Below are 23,366 nucleotides of genomic sequence, written 5' to 3'. Positions count from 1 at the left end.
AAAAGAGAGCCAAAGGCTAGGTAATGAAGATTGGTTCAATCCAAAAGTCCTGGAGATTCCATTTCTGAAATCTTACTTTTAGTCACAAGAAGAGGTCAGGTGTTCACACTCTACTTTTTAGAGGAGAGATGACTGCCTGACTTCATTTACAGGTTATTTGTTTAAGAACACTTAAGTCTCCAGTGCCAAGTTGCTTTCTAAATCAAGGAAACTAGATTAGAAGCACAGCAGGAACACAAACAGTAGGTGCTTGTGGTAGCTAAGAAAATGATATAAGCATGGGGAAATTAAAAAAAAAATATATATATATATAATGTGAATAAGTTTCAGCGTTTAGCTTATTATGGTCAGTTTTAATTTGGTAATATTGGGTGTCGTAAAGGTGATATCCTACACTGGCAGAGTTTGTCTTTTAGTCTCTGTCATCAGAAATACTTGTTGAGTTTATTTCTAGGGCACTTAAAAGTTGCATTCACATACTTAACTTCAAATGCTGAAAGGATATTTTAAAGAACAAAAACAAATTCAAAAGAACCAAAACAAAAATAAGATGGCAGATAACTAAGGCATGCTTGCTTGGAAAACTAAAAAATGAGACCTAGGAACTTAATGGCTATCTTGAGTGCAGTCACCTTTAGGGTAGTTAATATTTTAGACTTTCTAGGATTAACAGGCTTGTCACCTGGGCCAAGGCTTTCATTAACCACTTTCTCTCTCTCTTTAAGTCAATAGCCAGAGTCAGCCTTTGGGGATTAGCAGAAAATGTACAAACATGAGTTTAGAGAAAGCTACTTTCCAGCAAAAACAATGGATACAGCCTATGGCTCTACCGTCAAGTTTTATTCAACCCACCCACTGTGACAGTTCCCAAAGTAAAGCAGGACTTTGATGTAATCCAGTTGCCCCTAAGATGTGTTTGTCATTACTGTCTGAGAGTTGCCAAAGGCAAAGATATTAAAGTGTATGCATAGAACATCTTACATCAGGGCTGAACCTTGGGCTTGGCAATCTTGATAAGCAACACAGAATGAAAATTAGCCAGCTGGGGTCATGGGTGCACAGCTCTCATAGACAGACACATTAGCACAAGGAGGAATAAACTATGCCAGGAATCAAATTAGAATGTGCAAAGCTTGTCAGATTCTTGTAAGGAATGCCATTTGCTATGCAGTTTTAAAATCATACCAAATTAACCTCTAAGCCCACATGACCTAAAGGGCTTTGCAAACCAACAACATATTTACAGCCTCAAGTAATGAAGAAAAAAAAAAGACCTCCAAAGAAAACTGAGCTGAGAAGGTGAATGTAAGCATAGCCAACCAATCACATAAATGCTTCCCAGCACAAACACTCACCAACACATCCCCAAAGTTGCATTGCCAGATGTTACGTTTGAATGGAAGCCAAATCTGGGTTTCTGAGCAGGCTTGCCAGACAGAGGAAATTTGTTCTTATATTTTTAAAATAATGTCATCCAAAATGGGTGATTTCTTTTCTCTTTGGGAGTATGGTCACTTGGCAAATGCCTTTCCCAGCAAAGTATATTTTAAACTAATTTAGCTAATGATTAAGAGCTGAAGATTGTGCCAACTTACCCTGGCATCTGTGACCTTGAATTCCCTTAGGATATATTGTGGCATGTTATATTCAGCCATAGGATCTACAACAAAATACTGATATCTCGCCGAACGCTCAGCTGGCCAGTATTGGTGACATTTCTCCTAAAAAAAGAGATTAATGATAAACTACATAATGTACAAATAAGATTTTGTTCATCATCTATCTAAATTCTTTCTCTCACTGATAAAACATTATGATTCAAGGTAATTCCAACTGCATGTGACTCACCTTTTCTTTGAAACCCTAAATTTCTTGAGGCTGAGGTAACCCTGGAGTTTAATGTTTGCTCATGGTATCCAGCACAGAACCTGGTATGTAGTAGCTACTTGATAAACATCAGTTGAAGTGAATACTTTAATAGGGTGGATGTTTTCATGTCTTTAGAGTTATTCACAGAATTACATTAGTCTTTGGGAAAGGCTGACCATTTAAGTTCTATAATGCACCAATAAAGCAGGCTTGTAACATTGTGGTTTGGAATGAAGAGAAACATCAATGTAAAAAGAATCCAGAAATAAATCTCAGAATCAATCCAGTCTCATTTGTAGATTGAGGAGATTGGAATCCAAGCAGGTTTAGTGACTTAAACAATCCCTACAGAGAGTTAGATGCCAAGTTACAATAGTTACTTTCCTAGTCCAATATTCTTTTTTTTTTTTTGGGTTCATGGTGGGTCCTGAACTCTGGGCCTGTGCACTGTCCCTCAGTTCTTCAGCTGAAGGCTAATGTTCTACCACTTGAGCCACAGCTCCACTTCCGGCTTTTTTTGCTTATGTGGTGCTGAGGAATTGAACCCAGGGCCTCATGCATGCAAGGCAAGGATTCTACCACTGAGTCACGTTCCCAGCCTCCCTAGTACAATATTCTTTTAAAAAATATTGTTGTAACAGTTGCAGCTTATTTATCCCTATATCAATTTCCACAAAAGAGAGGAAAAATATAACTCCAGTAAATGTTTGCAAAATGTTTGTTTGTATTGAATTTAAGTGGTAGCTCCATTGGTAGCTCTAATCTACTACTTCACGAATATTTCAGTAACATTCATTTTGAGAAGCATATTTTTAAAGTCACTGGGTACTAATGACCCATGACTATAACCCTAGCTTCATAGGAGAATTAAATCTAAGGATCTCTGTTCAAAGCCAGCCAGACAGGAAAAGTCCATGAGACTCTTGTCTCTAATTAAGCACCAGAAAAAAAAAAAAAAAAAAAAAAGCTGAGAGTAGAGCTGTGGCTCATGTGTCAGAGTGATAGATAGCCTTGAGCAAAAAAAAATAAAAATAAAAAAAAAGAGCTCAGAAATAGCACTCAGGCCCTGAGTTTAAGCACCAGGACCAGGACCAAAAAATATTCTTAAAGAAGATCTATGATTACAAGATTATATTCTTAGAAAAACTATGTGAATTTCCAACACATTATTCAATGGACATGAGAGGTAGGGAAGTGAAAATTTCCCTCAGGAAAGGAAAAGAACTAAGTTCTTTCAGACAGAGAAATGACAGCACATTGACTCAATGAACGCTAGCCTATCCAGCAAAAAAGGAAACAAGAATATGTTAAGAACTAGATAGAAAGCCAAATAAACACCTGCTTGTCTCTAGTATTGTGTTTCTTTGGACAGAAAAATGGCCAAAACTATTCTCAACTGAAAGAACTGCAAATTAGAAACCAATCAATTATGAATGGTCAAGGCCATGTGGGAGCACTCTGTATCTCAAGAAAACTTGAGTTATGAAAATAAAAACCCTGTTTCTTTCAGTGCTCACACATCTTATGAGCAGATACACTTACTCTGCCCATTTCACGCAGCTTGGTTAGCATCACGACGATGGTGGAGTTGTGTTCCCAGAGCATCCGCCAAAAGTCTTCAGTGGTTTCTGCCAAGGGTCCTTGGGTAGCAATGTAGGCCTTCTGTTGTCTGAATTACAGAGAATGGAAAAAGTATGTTAAAAATTTTGAGGACATGCAAGAGCTCCCATTTGATATGTCAAAATCAAACCTGGCAATAGAAAAATAAGCATTATTAATTGCACCTGAAGGAAGGTCCCATTAAGATTACATAACCAAATAAGAGCATTTAATACATTAGAACACTTTTCAAAATAAATATTATTGTTACATAATATTGTTAATGTAATTATTACATAATATTATTATAATGTCTCTTTCATTACTAAATTTTAGTACAACACTAATAACTCAATTTCATGTATAACTCAAGTTCATGTGTCATACAAATCACATAAGCAGTTTATGGCTTAATTTTCTAGAAATTATGCTCATAAAAATATTAGATTTATGAAATATGGTATGAAATAGCTTTTTTATTAACTCCTTCCAAATGAACATTGGTTCTGATGTGTGTGTATGTATGTGTGTGTGTGTGTGTATGCTGTTATCCTACTATGTGAGACACACTTGCTTCTTGTTTTGGGTGGTTAATTGGAGGTAAGAATCTATAGATTGTCTTTGAACTTGATCCTCAGATCTCAGCCTCTTGAGCAGCTAGGATTACAGACATGAGCCACTGGGGCTTGGTGACCAGAAATAAGACTGTAGGTGATGTAAAAATCTCGGTAACTAGTGTGTCTTACTCCTATCCAAAATTAAAAAAATATAAAAATACCAAGGGACTGAATGCTGACCTAGACAGAAACAAAATGGCTTTGAATTGAAATGAAATTTTTCTGGTTATGAAACTAGGGCACATGCAAATATCAAGGCTTTGGACTGTCAAGAAAGCAAGACTAAATAAATACCTGTATCCATCAATAAAACTGGCATTGATATAATCAGATCCTTCTACTCCTCGGATAGGCTGTAGGCATACCCTTGTGGATTCATATGGCATAATATTAACAAGGCGATTTTTGAATTTATTACATGGAAGATTGGCACTGATGAATCTTGAGGTGTGAGCTTTTGAGCTGGCTAGACGCTGTTGAAAACAAGAAAAGAATAATTTGACAAAGATAATTTTAGCCAATGGCTTGAATGCAATATACCCAAATATCTTTTTTTAAGATATAAACCTTTTATTTATTTTAAAGTATTCAAACTGCATTGATTTTTCCTTCTAAGTATTCATAGAGTTTATTGAGTTTTAAAATATTATGTTCTGACAGTATGACCTCTCAATTTAAATTAGGACACAAAAGGACCCAAGGCATTGTTCAAAAAAAGCAAAGATAGAGTTGGCAACAGAAGAAGCAAGTTTTATAATCAGGTATTTGAAAAGAAGGTCTGATTATGAAACTTGTATTTCAAAGTTTTAGGAAAGCAAAGCCACTACTCAGGCAGTCCCAGAACGATACATTCAGCTCCTGAGTATCTAGATTTCATCCAATGCCATACCTTAAATTCAAGCTCCATTCCTGTGACATTCTCCCCTGTTTCTATTTGTGTCAGCTTCTGAATGTAGGCATACAAATTTCTAGCTGGCACTTCGGTATTTCCACAAGTCACTGCTTCTAACAGTGCATCATGGATAAAGATGTACTGGTCTTCTGTTTGAACCATGTAATTCCTCTGGGCTCTCATTAAGGTTACATGGCCATAAATATCTACAGTTTTTTCATGCTTTATTCTTTCTAACATGGCATCTATTACGATGAAACAACCAGTCCGGCCAACTCCCGCACTGTAGGGGAAACAGAAAAGAAAAAGCCCATGTAATATTATGAAGACATCAGTAGGTACTACAAGTTTTATTTCTTATTAACCAGTTTATATACCAATTTATTCTATTTATAAAGGTATTGTGATGATTGTTCATCACTCACATAAGATTTTATTTTCTTGCAATGCTGAAAGTAATCTGACTCTGGACCTTGCACATGCTGAGTAAGTACTCTATCACTAAGTTCACTAATCTACATCTTCAACTTGATTTTTGCCTACACAAGTGAAAACAGGTGTTGTGTGTGTGTGTGTGCGTGTGCACGTGCGCGCGTGCGCTTTCTCTCTCTGTCTTTCTCTCTCTTTCTGGGACTTAAACTCAAATTCAGGACCCAGGTGCTAAACCATTCTACCACTTGAGCCACATCCACTTCCAACTTTTGGTTGGTTAACTTAAGATAAGAATCTCAGGGACTTTCCTGTCATGTTTAGCTTCTGGGATTTCTAGATCTCAGCCTCCTGAGTAGCTAGGATTATAGGCATAAGCCAAGCTCAAGCCTAGTCAAACCATATTTTTAAGGCACCATTTTCAGAATGTACAGAAAAAATAGTAAAATGAGTTTTACTTCATAAAGTAGAAATATTAAATCTATAACTACTATGATTCTTAATCATGTTATAAAATTGATATTATTTTGAAAGCATCATGAAAAAATGCATTTAGGGGACTGGGAAGGTGGCTCAGTGGTAGAGCGTTTGCCTTGCATGCTCAAAGCCCTGGGTTAGATTCCTCAGCACCACATAAGCAAAAAGAAAAAAGCCGGAAGTGGCGCTGTGGATCAAGTGGTAGAGCGCTAGCCTTGAGCTGAAGAGCTGAGGGACAGCACCCAGGCCCAGAGTTCAGGCCCCATGACCGGACCCCCCAAAAAAATGCATTTAGGCTATTAGACTCAGAAGCTAATTTTTTAAAGGATTGGTCAGTATCTAAGATAATTAGACAATTATGCCAAACCTCAGCATATTTTAGTTTAATTTATTATAATAATAAAGACAAGCAATCTAGTAGATCTTTCAAGTGAAAACATTTCATATTCTAAAACTCACTAAACAGTTCTAAAGGCAGCCTAGTGGGATATTTATAATTAAAACATTAAAATGTTGGTACAAATTTTCAAAAGTTCTGTATATTCTTAAAGGAATTCTTAAGAAAAAGCAATCAGCATAGGGTTGATTCTTGAATTTATTCCCTTTCTTTTCCAAGCAGAAAGGAAAGTCCAGGTGAAATTTAGGTATTTTGTGTAGAGCAAAAAGGAGGTCTCAGTCTCTGTTACTAAAAAAGCTTCAAGGCATTTTTCAAAATCCATTATTTGGAGACATATGGGTCATTTTCCAGTTGGTGGAAACAAATTCTAAGAGGAGATGAGTCAACAAAGAACAATGGCTAGACAAGATCTTGGTGTTCCAAGGAGACAATCTAATTTAGTGAACTGGATTAGAATCAGGTGCTAGAAACACTGAAATATCCTCTAGGGTTAAAAAGGATACCAAGAAAACAACACATCTGTGCACTGACAATCTAAAAGTAAGCCTTATATGTTTCTACTTACCCATTTTTTTTCAGGCTGAAAGGTTTATGTTTCAAGAATGGTTCAGTCCAAAACACTTTTCTTTTTTAATACCTATTTACCAGTCGGGTAACCATGTAATCCACAGGGACAGGTACATATCACCACCTTAGATACCAAATCGCAGGGGTCCACCTTCATTCTCTACAAATCACTGTATATCTCTGTGCTCATTAATTAGTATGACCAACCACAAGACGATCTACCTCTTCAGCCAATAAACAATCAAATACTTTGCTAAGTGAAATAGGCAACATCAATAAAGATGACTTTAATCTTACTTTTAAAGATCTGAGAGTCTAACAAATGATGTAATACTCTACATAACTGTCTAATACAAGAAATCAATTGATGTGTTGGTTTTGGAATTGAAGGATGGAGAATGTAGGATGTTCATAAAACCAAAATGAAGTTATGATTTTGTAATTGTACTTCTGGCTCTGGGAGATGCATTTTTTACAGGTGTAATTTTCATGGGTGTAATTTTTCATAGGCCTGGCAGAGTACCTGTGCAAGGAAAACACCAGCACTCTAAAATGAGTGCACCAGGGTACTTGTCTCAAATGAAATGGGAATTTCTCTGCTGACACCTACTTGAAAGGTAGTGTGAGAACATCTGTTAAAATAAAACAATATTTATGTAATTACTGAACACTGTAAATAAAATTCAGCTTTCATAAAGTGACTTGTGCTTTATAGATATGAGCAGTGGCTATAAGCACTATTTTAAAACTGCTTAGGGCTTTATGTCTTATGCCAAAGGCCTCCTGGATACTAAGGCTCCATTTAAGGTTTAAATCTGCAAACTGATATGACTTTGAGATTTGAAACAGCCTTCTTGGTACATGCTCTTAGTAATAATAGCATCTCCCTCAGCACAAAACCAGTAAGAAAACCAATGTATGCTGAATACAAAGCCCAGTAAACCCAGGGTTCCAAAGGAGACATGAGGCTTTATTTCACATCTTTTACCAAATCCAGTCCTTTATTACTTTAATATTCCTTTATTTTGCTTGCTAGATGGTCAGTTACTCTGTCATTCTCCATCTTCACTCTTCCAATTGGGCTATTCACCTGCTTCTCCAGATTCTTTTTACAGCAAACACCTTTACCTTATAACCCTAGAAAAACTAATCACTCATGCTAATCACTTATGAACAACTGTACTTCTTGGCAGTAGAAACTGGATAAAAGCCCTCACACTAAGTGTAAACATTCACTAATGGTTGTGGGATGAATTAGTGATTGGCAAGAGGTATTATACAATATTCAACCCACCTAGATAAGTTAATCATATGTAGGAGTCAGGAATCCTTAGTTTGTGAATGTAATCCTAAATTTGACACAGCTTTGGACTATGCAGGGGAAATCTAAGTATTTACGATGAAAAAAAAAACTTGAAGTAGTTTCTGTGTCCTGTTCTAATATGCAGCTAGACTGCAGTCAAAATAATCCAAATAAGATTAATTTGCAAAAAGTTCACTTTTCTGGGATCTTTTCAAATTCCATTTTGGCAAGTTCTAAGATTATGAATAACAACTTTTCATTTTTTCTATATTGTCTTTCTAAATCGTCTTCATTTTAATGGGGCATGACACCTATTTAGGTACTACATGCTGCTCTTCTGAATGGATATCACACCATAAGAATCATGCAAGGCTACATATCAAGTCAATTCTAGGTAATAGCAAGAGTATTTTCCTAAACCATGCATCTGGGACCATTCAAATGTCTGCTTGATGCATGGTATAGTGTGGCATCTCCCTCAGAATCTTGAAAAATAGGTATAAATAACTCCAACTATAAACCATATTACTTTTTTATATTAACAGTATATATCCTCAAACAATGAAGGAGGAACACAATTCAAATATGTACCCAAGCCTGAGGGAAGAAAAGAGGCAAAACAAGAGAGGCTAAGACTTGAATAATACCTATTTTCCCCACACAAAGCACAAAACACTTGTTTTGCCCCCTCTTTCCATTGTTTATTCCCCACTCTTTCCATTCCTCTCCAAGAGGGGGAAGGAGCTGGCCCTTGGAATTGATCTGTTGTCTCTTCTCTAGGGTGAAGAGGATTTTCTTGGGTTTAAGGTGACCTTGAGAAAGTTACTTAACCTTTTTTTCCTATTAAGTCTAATAATAACAATTAACTCTAGTTGATTAGGGAGTTTAATTATCTAGTAAATCTTAAGGTTGAGTTGAAGATATCAAGGGCTATGCAAAAATGAAGAAAGAGGTAGTCACATTTTGTAGGTATGAACTCCATTTTTCAAAACTAGCTCTGACGTTAACAACAAGCAGCTGGCATTACTTGGAAAACAATGATGAAGTCACTTATGGTTCATTTGAGATTTGGCTTTTAAAATTCTGATTTACTCTACCTCATTCAACCTACTTTCCCCCTTTTCCAATCAACAAATAATAGCTTTCATTCAAGCAACTTTTACATTATCATGGGGAACAAACTGACAGTCAAGAGCCTTTCTACCAGAGTGCTTGTTGCCCAGGTGGTATTCAGGAAATGCTGGTCTCCTTTCTCTTCTTGTGTATATAAAATTTAGGTTTTTCCTGAAATGAAATGCAGGTTCTGAGACACCTCACTTTAGCATGACCTTCTATAGTGTTATTAGGCTTTCTGCCATTTGGGACTGCAGGAATGTCCAGATATGATGAACTTGTTCTAGTCCACTGCTCTGGAACATACTTGTAGCTCCATTTGACTAGCCATAAGACAAAGAGTCCTTCTTTCCTGTTCTGGAAGGGGGAAGTATGGGAAACATTAGATGTCCTCTTGTGCATGACTGTATGAAGAGAGGAGACTTTAAAACCAATCCTAAGCAAAAAAAAAAAAAAACCCAAACATGTAGTACATGAAACCCACTAAAAAGAATCGTGTCATGGTTCTATAGATTCTGAGTGTAGAATTCCTATTATGTTAGAAATGAAGCAACAAAGATAAACTCTACATGTCATCTCCACAGATCCACTGGCACCCCTTTAAACCATGGTTCAGTATGTGTGTCTGGTTTATGTCACTGTGATGAAATACTTGAGAAAATAACCTAAGAGGAAGAAGGCTGAGATTTGGTTCACATTTTCCATTCTATCAGGATGTAGAAGGCATGGTGGAACACAGCAGAGTATGGGGGAGGGAGGGAGAAAAGGAGGGAAGGAAGGAGAAACACAGGGGAGCTAGGCAGGGAGGGAGAGAGAGACCTTTCCTCCTTTTATTCCATGCCTGCTGCATTTGGGCTTTCTGTATATAGTTAATCATCCTCTCTGGGCCCACAGAAACACCTAGCAGTGTGCTTTGGTATCTCTCGCAACCCAATCAAGTTGATAATCAATCATCACAGCATGTATTTTTAAAAAATTGATCCTTGTGCTCATTATCTACCTGCCGTTCTACATTGTTCATGTGTGTCTCTGCTTACACACTGCTGCCAGTCTTTCAAATATAGATAAGACCCCCAACTTTCCATCTTTCATTCTCTTTCTGATTCATTAGTGACATTCCAAACATGCTTTTGAAAAAGATGACTTTTTCTTGGAGTACAAATGGAGACCTACATTTTAAATAATCTTATTTCCTCTTACTCTCACCTCTCTCCTTGATACTTAAGGGGAAAAAGAAGAAAGAATCATATTGGCCTGGTTTTGTCTTGCCTTATACAGTGAGATATATTAAATTTCTATGCATTCAACTTCTATAATTTCATTTGATTCTCCATCACTGATGTGTTGGAGATGGCAAAAGCAAATTAAAATGTACCTTTTATTAAATAAACATGATAACAATGATAACAATTTTGTGTTACATTCTTGATGTGGAGATCATATATAATTATGTACTATGAGCATCTCTCCCTAATGACTTCTGATATCACCCATGATTGGGAATATTTACCAAGGAGACTAGCAAATGTGATACTAACCTTCCTTTTGAGTTGGTTATTGCATATCAGCATATACTGACTATCCTAATTTGTCTTTTGAACTACCTAAGGATAAGTTAGTAAAGTGCCTATTACTTAATTTTCCCCCAATTGTTGGATACGTTTTTATAATATTACGTGAGATATTTTTTCTACATCTATTTACTGATTGCATACCATGCCCTAGTACACTGAAGAAGTGGCCAAAACAAACATGATCCTTTACTGGAAGAATTATGCATCTAATAATCACATGAATAAACATGTAATTCGCAGCCCTTGCTGGGAGGTAAATGTGAAGGATGCTAGAAGAACACCTTTGTGGAAATATTTAAATGACTTGTAATGAATGAAATTGTCTTTCTCTCCTTAAAATTTATCCATAGAAGTACTAGCCCCCTGCTTAACTGTACAGAAAATAGTTCCATTGGGGTGAAGCTTAAGATCAAATGCAGTCTAATCTAATCTTTTTTTCCTTAACATTCACCTCAACTGCTTTCACCCTTGAAGGAGACTCTCTTATTGTTTGTTCTTCCAAGGACTTCTATGACAATATGTACCAGGCTTTAAAAACTGCCTCTCTTAGCCAGGCACTGGTGGCTCACGCCTGTAATCCTAGCTACTCAGAAAGCTGAGATCTGAGGATCTTATCTCCAATAAATCTTATCTCCAATAAACCACTAGAAAACCCGAAGTGGCGCTGTAGCTCAAGTGGTAGAGTGCTCACCTTGAGCTGAAGAGTGCAGGGACAGTGCCTAAGCCCAGAGTTCAAGCCCCACAACCAAAAAAAAAAAAAAGAACTGCTTGTCTTTATGTTTTATTTTTGCTCACTACCCATAAGCTAGTTAAAAATTAGATTGAAGTAAAGGGCAGAAACTTCCTTGTCTCTATTTTCTGGCACGGAACTTGTGCCAGATAAAAGTAATGGTGCTCAACTTGAGTTGCAAAACCAAAAAATACAATTAAAAAAAAACAACCCTAGGCTTTGGATCTACAAGCTTCTGGTCCTGGAATATTCCTTTCATGTATGTTTCAAAAACAAAGGAACTTCTTACAATTTTTTGTTTGTTTTGGTTGATCATAGGGCCTGAATTCTGGGCCTGGGTGCTGTCCCCAAGTTCTTCAGCTCAAGGTGAGTGCTCTACCACTTGAGCCACAGCACCACTTCTGATTTTGTGGTGGTTAATTGGAGATGAGTCTCATGGACTTTCCTGCTTGGGCTGGCTTTGAACCTTGATCCTCAGATCTCAGCATCCTGAGTAACTAGGATTACAGGCATAAGCCACTGGCGCCTGGCACTTATTATAATTTGATGAGATGGAAACAACTTTGCTTATGCTCTGGTCCATTTGATCAGAAGTCACAATCCTCAGGCACCATTTTTATTTCTTAAGAAGAGAATGTTATTGAAAATTCAGAGCTTCTTAAAAAGTATGCCGGCCTACTTTTGTTTGAAATTCTAAGTTCCCAGAGCAGCACATATTTTATTTCCTTCTCTAATTTACGCTCTGTTTTTACCCATCAGTATCTGAGCACAATGTACCTCTCAAAATGAAGGATTGTAGTTCTGAAAGCAAATGCATTTTTCTTTGATCCTAAAAACCTCAGCTCCCTGGAGCAGTGATAATGACGGAACCCTATTTAGTGCTGTTTGTTTTTCTTCATTTCAACAGCCTTCAACCTGAAACATGATAAGAACAGCAAGACTGATAAACCACCCTCATTTTTATCTGTTTTCTGTCGGAGTAGTTGCCAAGCACTGAGACAGATTTTTCTAAATATCTTTCAAAAAAAGGAGTGCACAACCCTATGCTTCAGACTGAGGCCAGCACAATTCAGTACATTTATAATGGTACAGAAAATTCCAGCAAAAGAGAGGAGACAGCACTTTTAAATCACACATTATATTGGTTCATGTTATCCCCGAAGTTGAAAAAAAAATCAACTTTCTAAGTTATCTTGCAATGAGGATAATGATTTCACTAATGAGAATCAGAACACAAATGAACTATATTTTTGGTGACTTCTGCAACAAACCCAATTACTGCTAAACTTGAGCTTTTAAAAACCACACACAATTTCAGTGAATGATAGGTACTGAAGTGTTTACAGGCTACAAGATATGCAACCCATTAAACAAGTACGCCTACTAGGAAATTGTTATTACTTCAATATTATCATTCGTTCAGTTACAACATTTGTTTTCAATTTCTAAAAACATGATTGAGTTAGTCCCATGAGTTGAAATATGCTTAATGTCCCATGATATACTACAGTAGTAATGTGCAAAAAGAAAAAAAAAGAGAGGCATAGGGAAATCTTCGGTACTAAAATCATCCTGGAGATGTGTGCAGAGTTGGCTTTTCTGATTAGTTTAAGGGGAAGTTTAATATTGACCCTTCACTGATACTTTAATGATCTGACAAAGAAGGACAATAGAATTAGGAAATTTCATAGATTGTTGAGTTGGACACACACAGTAAAATATGGACCCCAAATCACTGGGAGCATTTCATACATGCATCAACTTTGAATTTGAGCGGATGGTATACTTCAGCTCTAAAAGTGGCATTTATGAACTGCAAATATATGTCAAAGGGAATCTGTGCAAACCATTTGAATTTTATGACCAGGGTTTATAGGATTAATCTACTGACCACCTTAATAAAATTGTGAGTGTCTCTAACAAGGCTGCTGTTTTGAGACTTTTATTCTTCATTGAAAATCAACATTTGACTTAATATGCTGCCATGCTGGCCATCTCATGATTATTTAGGACTGATCTATTGACCTTTTGGTATTTTCTAGCATTTCTTTTATCTAGATTGACTGGTGAAATAATAACGATTTTGGACATAAGTGTTCGCCTTCTAGAATTCATTTACATGTAATATGAAATAAAAGTCAGACATTTGGAGATAAGATTGCAGAAATTCATAATTTACCCATTCTATTAAACAAACATCTGCCTACACAATATTATCATTTTGGAGGACAGTTTGTGGTGATCATTAAAAATTTAAATGTACATATTTCTTAACACACTATGTTCCCTTTCTGTAATGGAGTATGAAGAGGTTTACTGGAAATAGTACATTATGTGAAGGAGGAAATATGTATTGAAAAATTATTATGAATTTTTTTTTTTGGTTGTGGGGCTTGAACTCTGGGCCTGGGCGCTGTCCCTCAGCTCTTCAGCTCAAGGTGAGTACTCTACCATTTGAGCTACAGTGCCACTTCCGGTTTTCTAGTGTTTTATTGGAGATAAGAGTTTCACGGACTTTACTTTCCTGCCCGGGCTGGCTTTGAACCACAATCCTCAGATCTCAGCTTCCTGAGTAGCTAGGATTACAGGCATGAGCCACTGGTGCCCGGCTTATTATGTAATATTCTATAGAACAGAAATATGCATACAGATAGTATTGTGTCAAATAGACAATTAACTAGGTAAAACAATAATTATGATGAAGTAAATTGTGAAACTGTGATCTGCCTATATAACCAGTATTGTGTAACAGTTAAAAAGAATGAGTGTGTATTGGCTCCCCACCAAGAAGTTTCTAAGGCCTTGTTAAATTCACCTATATATGTCTCAGAATATGTACGCATATATTTTTAAAAGTCCACACAAGTCATGTATTTCTCTAAGAACCCATGTTCAGCACATGATCTGCAAAGATGCATAGATTCTGCTACTTCTGTGAGAAAGAACTGGTGATGGAGTGATGTGAATGAACAACTGTTGTGTTTGATGTTTTTTTAATTTTTTTTTTGTCGATTGTGGGGCTTGAACTCTGGGCTTGGGTGCTGTCTCTGCGCTCTTCAGCTCAAGGCGAGCGCTCTACCCTGTGAGCCATTCCAGCCCAGGCAGGAAAGCCCATGAAACACTTATCTCCAATTAACTGGAATACCAGAAGTGGCTTTGTGGCTCAAAGTGGTAGAACACTAGCCTTTAGTAAAAAAGCAGAGCCCAAGCCCTGAATTCAAGCCCATGGATAATAAAAATAAAAATAAAAAAAATAATAATAATAAATTAAGAAATCACAATTAAAGAGATCAATGAAGAAGCTCCAAAGAGGTTGTAGGGGAAGTAGAATCCTGTTCACATTCAGTGACCCGGCCTTTGCCCAGAGAAGATTCTCAGAAAATGGTAATATTGTCAGTTCCTTGCTGTCCAGATTTGTTCTTGCCTTACACCTCTGGATTTTAAGGAGTTTCGGAATGTAGGAGTTATAACACTCATGGAGAGGAGAATGCTTGGCAAAGATTTAGAACAAGCAGGAGGTTGGCTGAGATATCCCAGAGCTTCTGGGGGTCACCTTAGATCACCTTAGATAAGTAAAGTGCACTAGATGCTTGGGTGGAAAGCTTTCAGAATCAAAAGGAGATTATAGAGACCTCCCGACTGGCTTTATAAGGCTCCTGTTTGAGAATGTGGTCAAAGGTCAATATACATAGATCGTATTGCCCCAGGTCATTTTTGTCCATTATTGGTAAAGGGTAATATTGTGAAAGGAATGCATCTATAAAAAAAATCCACTTGGGACTCATTTGATTCTTTTTTCTCAAGAATTCATACTTAAACACAAATCCTCCAAAGATTTCTGCATGATCTTGGCTGTCGCCCAACATTATGTATCAAGCCCACCCCCCATTCTTAAAATGTGATGCTCAAGATAAATAAGAGGGCTACTATGTTTATATAAAAAACAACCTGAGTATTCCATTGCAGGTCTCATTTTATTGAAGGGTGGGGAAGCATTAGGTATGCATAGGAACAGACTCAGCTGGCTATGGTAATTGGAGGTTGACAAATCTGAATAGAGGTCAATTGAATATTGTTATTGCAGAATAAGAAACTACAGCATTCCCACTAGGGTTTTCTTTGCAAATGGCCCTATCAGTTCAGTCCATACTCTGAATGTTGTCCAGAAAGATATACATTTTTCTACGTTAGAAAGAAGATATTATCATTTACAGGCTTGTCACATAAAGCTGCACAGGTTGTAGAATGCTCAAATTGATAGACATAATAATCACATAGATTACAATTAGTGCAACATGCTCAGTCCCCACAAAAGGCTCATCAGATAAATAATATAAATATAAATATAAGTGCTGTAATCATGATTCAGGTTAAGAAGAGTCAAATATAAGAGCCACTGGAAGACATTTGGAAAAATTCAAAATGTAGCAACGTTGATTATTTTTGTTTAATTTTTTGCAAAGCTATTCAATGTTTTCCCTAAAAGATAAGTTTGGGTTTTAAGTTTGAGTTTTGTTTTAAAAAATGTTATTTCCTTCATTAAAACATATTTGGGGCATGGTGGTACAGGCTTGTAATCTCAGCATTAAGAAAGCCAAGGCCTGGGCTGGGAATGTGGCCTAGTGGTAGAGTGCTTGCCTAGCATGCATGAATTCCCAGGTTCGATTCTTCAGTACCATATAAGCACAAAAAGCTGGAAGTGGTGTTATGGCTCAAGTGGTAGATGATAGCCTTTAGCTGAAAAGCTCAGGGACAGCACCCAGCCCAGAGTTCAAGCCCCACAACTGACAAAAAAAAAGAAAAAAAAAGCAAGATAAGGCCAGGTTTGAGGCCAACTTGTGTTCACAGTAAGACCCTGCCTCACCAAAACAAACAAGAGACCAGACCAAACAAAAATAAACAAACATAATAGACCAGTCACTTTGAAAGCTCTAAGTTAAAATTACATAGCAGTAATACATTTGTTTGATCTATTTGCTTTGTTTAATCTATTGACTTTCACAAGCTTTACTAAGACAGGATTGAGCTCTCAATATGTTCAAGGAATGTTTTGTCAGTCAGAACTTGCTTCCTCTGTTCATATCACCCTATGAGACCCAGAAGACTTTGTGCTCATTTCTTTGTAAGTCTGATATGGCTTCTTAAAATTTGGCATTCCTGTGCTCATTAATTGGTACTATTCTTAGTGCCTCTTCTAACATTTTTGGATCAGTTGATTTTTTTGTTTGTTTTCTTTCTTTGCTTTTTTCTTGCTGGTCCAGGCTTGAACTCAAGGCATGGGCACTGTCCCTGAACTTCATTTTGCTCAAGGCTAACAGTCTACCACTTGAGCCAGAGTTCTACTTCTGGCTTTTTTGGTAGTTAATTGGAGATTGGAGTCTCACAGACTTTCCTAACCAAGCTGACTTTAAACCGCAATCCTCAGATCTCAGTCTTCTGAGTAGCTAGGATTACAGGAGTGAGGCACCAGCATCTGGCACTTGTGAGTAGTTTGAAAAGAAGAAACTGAGATCTTTGCAGGTTAAAAAATTTGATTAAAAGAAAATGTGGCCCGGTGCTGGTGGCTCATACCTGTAATCCTAGCTATTCAGGACGCTGATATCTAAGGTTGCAGTTCAAAGCCAGCTGGAGCAGGAAAGTCCGTGAGACTCTTATCTCTAATAAACCACCAGAAAACCAGAAGTGGCACTGTGGCTCAAGTGGTAGAGCGCTAGTCTTGAACTGAAGAGCTGTGGGACAGTGCTCAGGTCCAGAGTTCAAGCCACACAACCAAGAAAAAAAAAAAAAAGAAAGAAAATGTAACTGTTTTTAGTTATTTAGATGGTTTCCATCAATGGGAATTTTCATTGAGTAGGGACAGCGATTTTCATTTCGAGTATAAAAGCCCTTGTTCCACCATTTTATTAGCAAAGGATCCAAGCATATTGGTCTGAAGGAGAAATACTGTGCTTAAAACTGCTTGGTACTCATACAACATTCGATATCCTGCCCTATTTATTCAAAGGCAAATGAAATAAGAGGTTTTTGAAACAATGCCCAAATGGTCTCCATGCACCTAGCTATGTATTAGGGAGTTACATTTATGTCTGTTCTGTCCCTGTAAAGTGTTTTGGTCTATGGATGACTTTCAGAAAGTGTGGCATGCATACGTGATGAGCACTTAATGAAAACTAGTGTCAAGTGCATCGAAAATGACATATTGGTCATGTTTGAGGATAGGAGTAGAGAGTATAGGCAGGGAAGATGAAAAGCAGTTATGGGGCTGTCACATCAAAGAGATGAAATTTAATGTTCAATAATTCAATTCAATAAGTTCAAAATGAGAGTCTGCTCTCTATATCAATTACCATGTACTACACTACCAGGCATTTGTGCAGAATATATTCAAGTGGTCTGTACAAAACCTGACACTATTGATTTCCAGATGCAGTAGTCTTGGGTACTGCCCAAAATTATGAATTTCCAGAAAAATCCAAGGTAACCTGATGCCGCTGGTCCCAGGCTACACTTAGGTAACATGGATACAGACAAACTCTAATATTTCACAAGTAAATAAAAACAAATCAATGCATCAATTATAAGCAACACACATATTCTTGTAGAGATCTTTTGTGTGTGTGATCTTAAAACTTCATGGACAGGCACTTGTGGCTGATGCCCGTAATCCTAGTTACTCAAGAGGCTGAGATCTGAGGGTCCCAGTTCAAAGTCAGCCTGGATAGAAAAGTCTCTGAGACTCTTATCTCCAACTACCCACCACAAAACTGGAACTATAGTTGTGACTCTAAATGGTAGAGGAGTAGCCTTGAGCTAAAGAGCTCAGGGATAGTGCTTGGGCCCTGAGTTCAAGCCACATGATCAACCAAAAAATAAAAAAAGACCTTTGTGGAAAGAGAACTGCTTTCATTTTTTTTTGTCTAAGCACCAAATATTTTTCTCTCTAGATATTTTCATGGAATTATTTTGTGATGAAACACCAGTGCCAGAACCCCACCTTGTAAGTTTTCTTCATAAAGAACAACCCTAGATGTAAGCAAATAGGATTGTGTAATGAGACCCAAAAGTGCAGAAAGAAAAATATCCATGCAATAGAACCCTGACTGGAAAGGCACAAACCATAGATAGCAGAAGTATTTTAAGCTTCTTATTATGAACAAGAGGCACAGCAAAATAGTTTGAAATAAAATGTGTTCTTGCTGATTATATAAAATCAAAACACACACTGTTCAAAGGCATTTAAAAATGTCATCTATTTATGCAATGAGTTTCAGTGTTCTCTCTATCTAGGGATATTTCAAAATAATATTCCAGGTACATCTAGGAAATCTCAGTGATATCCGTATGCAGATCTCAGCTATTAGGTTATAAAAATATTTCCATATTTCCTGCAGATGTTGAGATTCCTTTCTTTGCTGGTAATTTTAATTCAGAACTCATTATTGACAGCTGTTTGTTCTGATAGAACCTAATTGCTCTCTACCAGACTAGGCTACATGTAGGCTGATTTCTTTCCTGTGTGGAGTATATTACATGTAAACACAGGCAGGAAAAAATAACCAATTAACTAAAATGTGAGCACAAAATGCTTTATTGAGAGCTCTGATCGAGCAATATGTCTAGCTGCAACATAGGTCAAAAGAAATTATAGCGTTAGTTTATAGTTTAAAATATTATATGGAAATACTCATAAGCACTAAAATATACAGATGATGAGTGGCATATTAAAATGTATCCTTTTATTAAAGCAAGTTACAAATTACTGTATTTGAGTAGTCGACAGGGCATTTAATCTGTTTTTGATAGATTAAGTCACAAATCTCTCTTTGACATGCACTTTATAGCACACAGGATCAGAAATGCCTTCCATAATTGACATCCCACCCCGTTGTGGGATCATTTTCCTCTGGAGGTAATAATTTTCTGGAAGGCGAAGTTTTTCTGGGGATACACTGATTCTTTTGCTCACTCTCCTACCACTGCTACTGAGAGCTGTTTCTCCTATAGGAAAGGGAGAGATATTGTTTTGAAGTAAGTTTTCTCCTCAGGAAGATTCTCTTCAAAGGCAATGTCTCATTTTAGCAGCTCCCCAAGAGATGTAAGAACAGCTTGGCAATGTTCTTTCTATCAAATGCCTTCTCTACCTCGTTCATGGAGTCAGGTCTAATTTGAAGACCCCAAGCTGCCTTCTTTAGTGGACTGGAACTCCCTCCTCCCCAAAGAAGGGTAAACCATGGGCTGGATTCATTGGAGACCATCTAAGCAGCAAATACCCTACATTTGAGAAGAGCAATCATTCCTTTTATTTGCTCTCTGTGAGCTCAAGAGATGGAGGGAGTGCAGTGATCAGGGATGAGCAAACTGTTCCTTACTAAGGAACTCATTCAGGAAAATGAACTTTTCCTTAACATCAGGGACACTATACAATGCTTCCCTTTCTAGGGGCATGAAATGCTTCTCTGCAGATTTAATCTACCTCATATAGAGAGGCAGATACTGTGAATGGGATGCTTATTACCCTGATAATTCTCAGGGATGCAGCATACATTTCCATTAATACCAGACAGAATGTTAATTAGAATGCAAGCCCTAGACTCAACATTTTCAAAGTCTAGCATAATGAATGGAAAGTATCCTTAAAAAAATGGTACCCAAAGAATCTGGTCAATAGCCTATATCACCTCTCTTCCATACATGGGACTGGGGAAACCATGTTAGTTGGCACTTGAGACTAATGGCACTCCTATTTTGTTTGCTTTTGCTATTGTTTTGACCTCTACATCAGACCATGATATTTTTTGAAATTCTTACTTGGCTTAGTTTATGGTGTTGTTTTGCTTTAGGATGGCTCTCCTCTAATACTTACTTACCAAATATTTACCAACTGTCTCTTTCACTCATAGGATAGTTCAAATGGAGACAGTGGGATGTGAACTCACAGACACAGCTAGAGTTCAAGGAAGGAAATAAAATGTTGCCCCTGATACTAAAAATCAGTCATTCTTAACCCTCCCTCCTGTATTTTTCCTGAATGTTTACTTTTTACTGATCAAAACATCTTAAACAATTATAATATTGACTGAGTGGACCAAATGATTTTGTTTAAACAGTGTGACAAGGTAACTGGTCTCTGATACAATGTGCCAATTTTCTGAACAAGTCAGTTATAAGAAATGAGAAGAGAATGGACCTTATGTATGGAAAATTTATGTCTTTTTCCTACATGCCAGATGAAATTATACCATTTCCTTATCTGCCCTGACTGTTTCCTCATCTGCAAAATGTCTTTTATAGAATGGATCCTTGGTAATATGTTAAGTTCTTTACTCTCTTTTTCCCAAAATCAAAAACCTAAGAGTTCCTAACTTTAATTCAACTCACCTAATGGCAGGGTCGACATGCAAAATTTCTATTGCTATATTAATGACATTCATATTATATCATATTAATGAAAATCTACTTTATTTCCTGGTTGCTATTTTCACAGGAAAAAAATGTAACACTGAATTCAGTTTCAGATTTGACAGGGATTTAAGATGATTGAATCCAGTGGTTCTCAAAGTATAGCTTTGTGACTGCATTCATCTTGGGATCTATTAAAAATAAAATTTCTGCTTTTACCTCAAAGTCTTTCATCCATTTGGAATGGATTCTGATGCAGGGTGATATATAAGGACCTAACTTTAGTTTTCTAGAGGTGTTTAACAAACTTTGCCAGCATCATTTGTTGAAGCGGCTGTCTTTCTTCCATTCTATTTTTTTACTCCTTATCGAAGATTAGGTAGCCATAGGTCTGTGGATTCATTTCTGTTCTATTCCATTGGTCCTCAGGCCTGTCCTTGTGCCAGTACAAAGCTGCTTGGATTAATATAGCTTTGTAATATAGTTTTGATTAATATAGCTTTGTAATAGAGTTTGAATTTTAATATTGATATTCCTCTAGCATTAACCTTCCTGTTAAGGATTGTTTTTGCTATTCAGGGTCTTTATTATTCCATATGAATTTTTGGATTGCTTCCTCCATTTCATTAAAGAATGATGTTGGGGTATTGATGGGTATGGCACTGAATTTGTAGATTACCTTTGGCAGTATTACCATTTTCATAATATTAATCCTTCCAGTCCAGGAAAGGAGTGTGGAGGTTTCTCAAAAGACTAAACATAGAGCTCCCCTATCATCCAGCACTTCTGGATGTCTGCTTCTGGGCATTTACCCAAATGACCACAAACAAAGCCATACTAAAGCTACCAGCACAACTATGTTTGTTGCAGCATTATTTACCATAGCTAAGATATGAAACCAACCCAGATGTCCCTCAATAGAAGAATGGATCACAAAAATGTAGTATGTATGTATGTATGTATATGTATATATATGTATATATACATATATATACATATCACATTTGATATATATACACACATATATACATATATATACGTATATATATATATATATATATATATATATATATATATATATACATATCACATTTTCTGTGGTTCCATGAGAAAAAATGACAAAAAATGGAAAGCTTGGAAAAAAATCATATTAAGTAAAGTAAGCCAGACCCAAAGAAACATAGATCCCATGATTTCCCTCATTTGTAATAATTAGTATATGTCTAGGATAATCCTAGCAGATGAGCAGAGTAGCTCAATAACTATGTACATATGACCATATAAGATTTTGCAAAGCAAAATGAACTCCAAGACATGGAAACAAGAGGTTTTTCTTTGTTGTTGTTTTTCATGTACTATTTTATTTCTTTTTTCTTTTGTGTTTTTTTTCCCTATGATTTTCCCCTGTTGTCACTGTATTTGATTTTGGTTCCCTGGGTTTGTATATATATTTATCTGAACTAGGGGAGGGGAGAACAACAAAACGGTGAGACAAAGGACAAAGTAGAACCTCTACAACAATGATACTCACAAGACAATATGTTTGAAATGATCAGTACAACTGGGGGGGGGGATTGAGGAGGAGAGAAAGGGAGAAAAATGAAGGAAGGGGTAACAAGTTTGACAAGAAACATAATCACAACCTTATTTATATAACTGCAACCCCTCTGTACATCACCTTAACAATAAAATAAACTCTAAAAAAGAGTACAAAGGGCAAACCAATGCAACACCAATACAAGACAATATGTTGGAAATGAACTGTACAACTTGGGGAAGGTAATTGGGAGTGAGGTAAAGTGGGAGAAAAATGGGGGAGGGAAGTAACAAATTCACCAAGAAATGTACTCACTATGTAACTATAACCTCTCTGTACATCACGTTGACAATAAAATTAAATTAAAAATACAATTTCTCAGTTTCCACCCTAACCTACAGAATGAGAAACTCTGTGAGATGCCTAAGCAAACAGAGTCTGAACATGCCACTGGTGACCTTGAGTATACTATGGCTTAAGAACCATGCATTTTGCCATGTGCTAACATTTTACAGATGAAAAGATGGAGGAAAGAGTAGTTCAAGATTGGAATAGAATCTCTTGGCTTCATGTGAGCTGTTTTGCTTGTGTGACAGCTCATTTCCATATGCAGAAGGCTCTACTTTCATTTAATCAATTTAACATTGAATACAACTTTCCCTTTCCTCCAAAGCTTTCCTGTGTTGTTCATTTACATTAGAAGAGCTCCACAATAGAAGGCCATGCTTCCGTGTTTTGATTTTTGTAATACCACTGTGTTTATTTCCAAAGAAGCTGATTTAAGTGACTGAATTAAGAATTAAATAAACTGAGATATAGCTGCAAAATTAAATATTTGCCATTTCTGTGAAAACTTAAATGCT

At 36.7% G+C, this 23,366-nt stretch overlaps 1 protein-coding gene across 42 annotated transcripts in view; it reads right to left on the bottom strand.

The window, feature by feature from the left end:
* Ptprd (protein tyrosine phosphatase receptor type D) overlaps nt 1-23,366 on the bottom strand; it is a 2,013,525-nt gene that overhangs the window by 11,798 nt on the left and 1,978,361 nt on the right. For all 42 annotated transcript variants that reach the window (XM_070033182.1, XM_070033181.1, XM_070033197.1 and 39 more), the window contains 4 exons: nt 4,975-5,260; nt 4,380-4,558; nt 3,412-3,538; nt 1,596-1,721 (listed from right to left, as the gene is read on the bottom strand). In XM_070033182.1, coding sequence (XP_069889283.1) covers nt 1,596-1,721; nt 3,412-3,538; nt 4,380-4,558; nt 4,975-5,260 — 718 coding nt within the window. The remainder of the gene's footprint in view (nt 1-1,595; nt 1,722-3,411; nt 3,539-4,379; nt 4,559-4,974; nt 5,261-23,366) is intronic.

This window comes from Dipodomys merriami, unplaced genomic scaffold (assembly GCF_024711535.1).
Source record: "Dipodomys merriami isolate MVZ:Mamm:240054 unplaced genomic scaffold, mDipMer1.0.p SCAF_22, whole genome shotgun sequence".
Taxonomy (NCBI): domain Eukaryota; kingdom Metazoa; phylum Chordata; class Mammalia; order Rodentia; family Heteromyidae; genus Dipodomys; species Dipodomys merriami.
The sequence above is the reverse complement of the archived record's forward strand: the minus strand, read 5'-3'. Positions and strand labels throughout refer to the sequence as shown.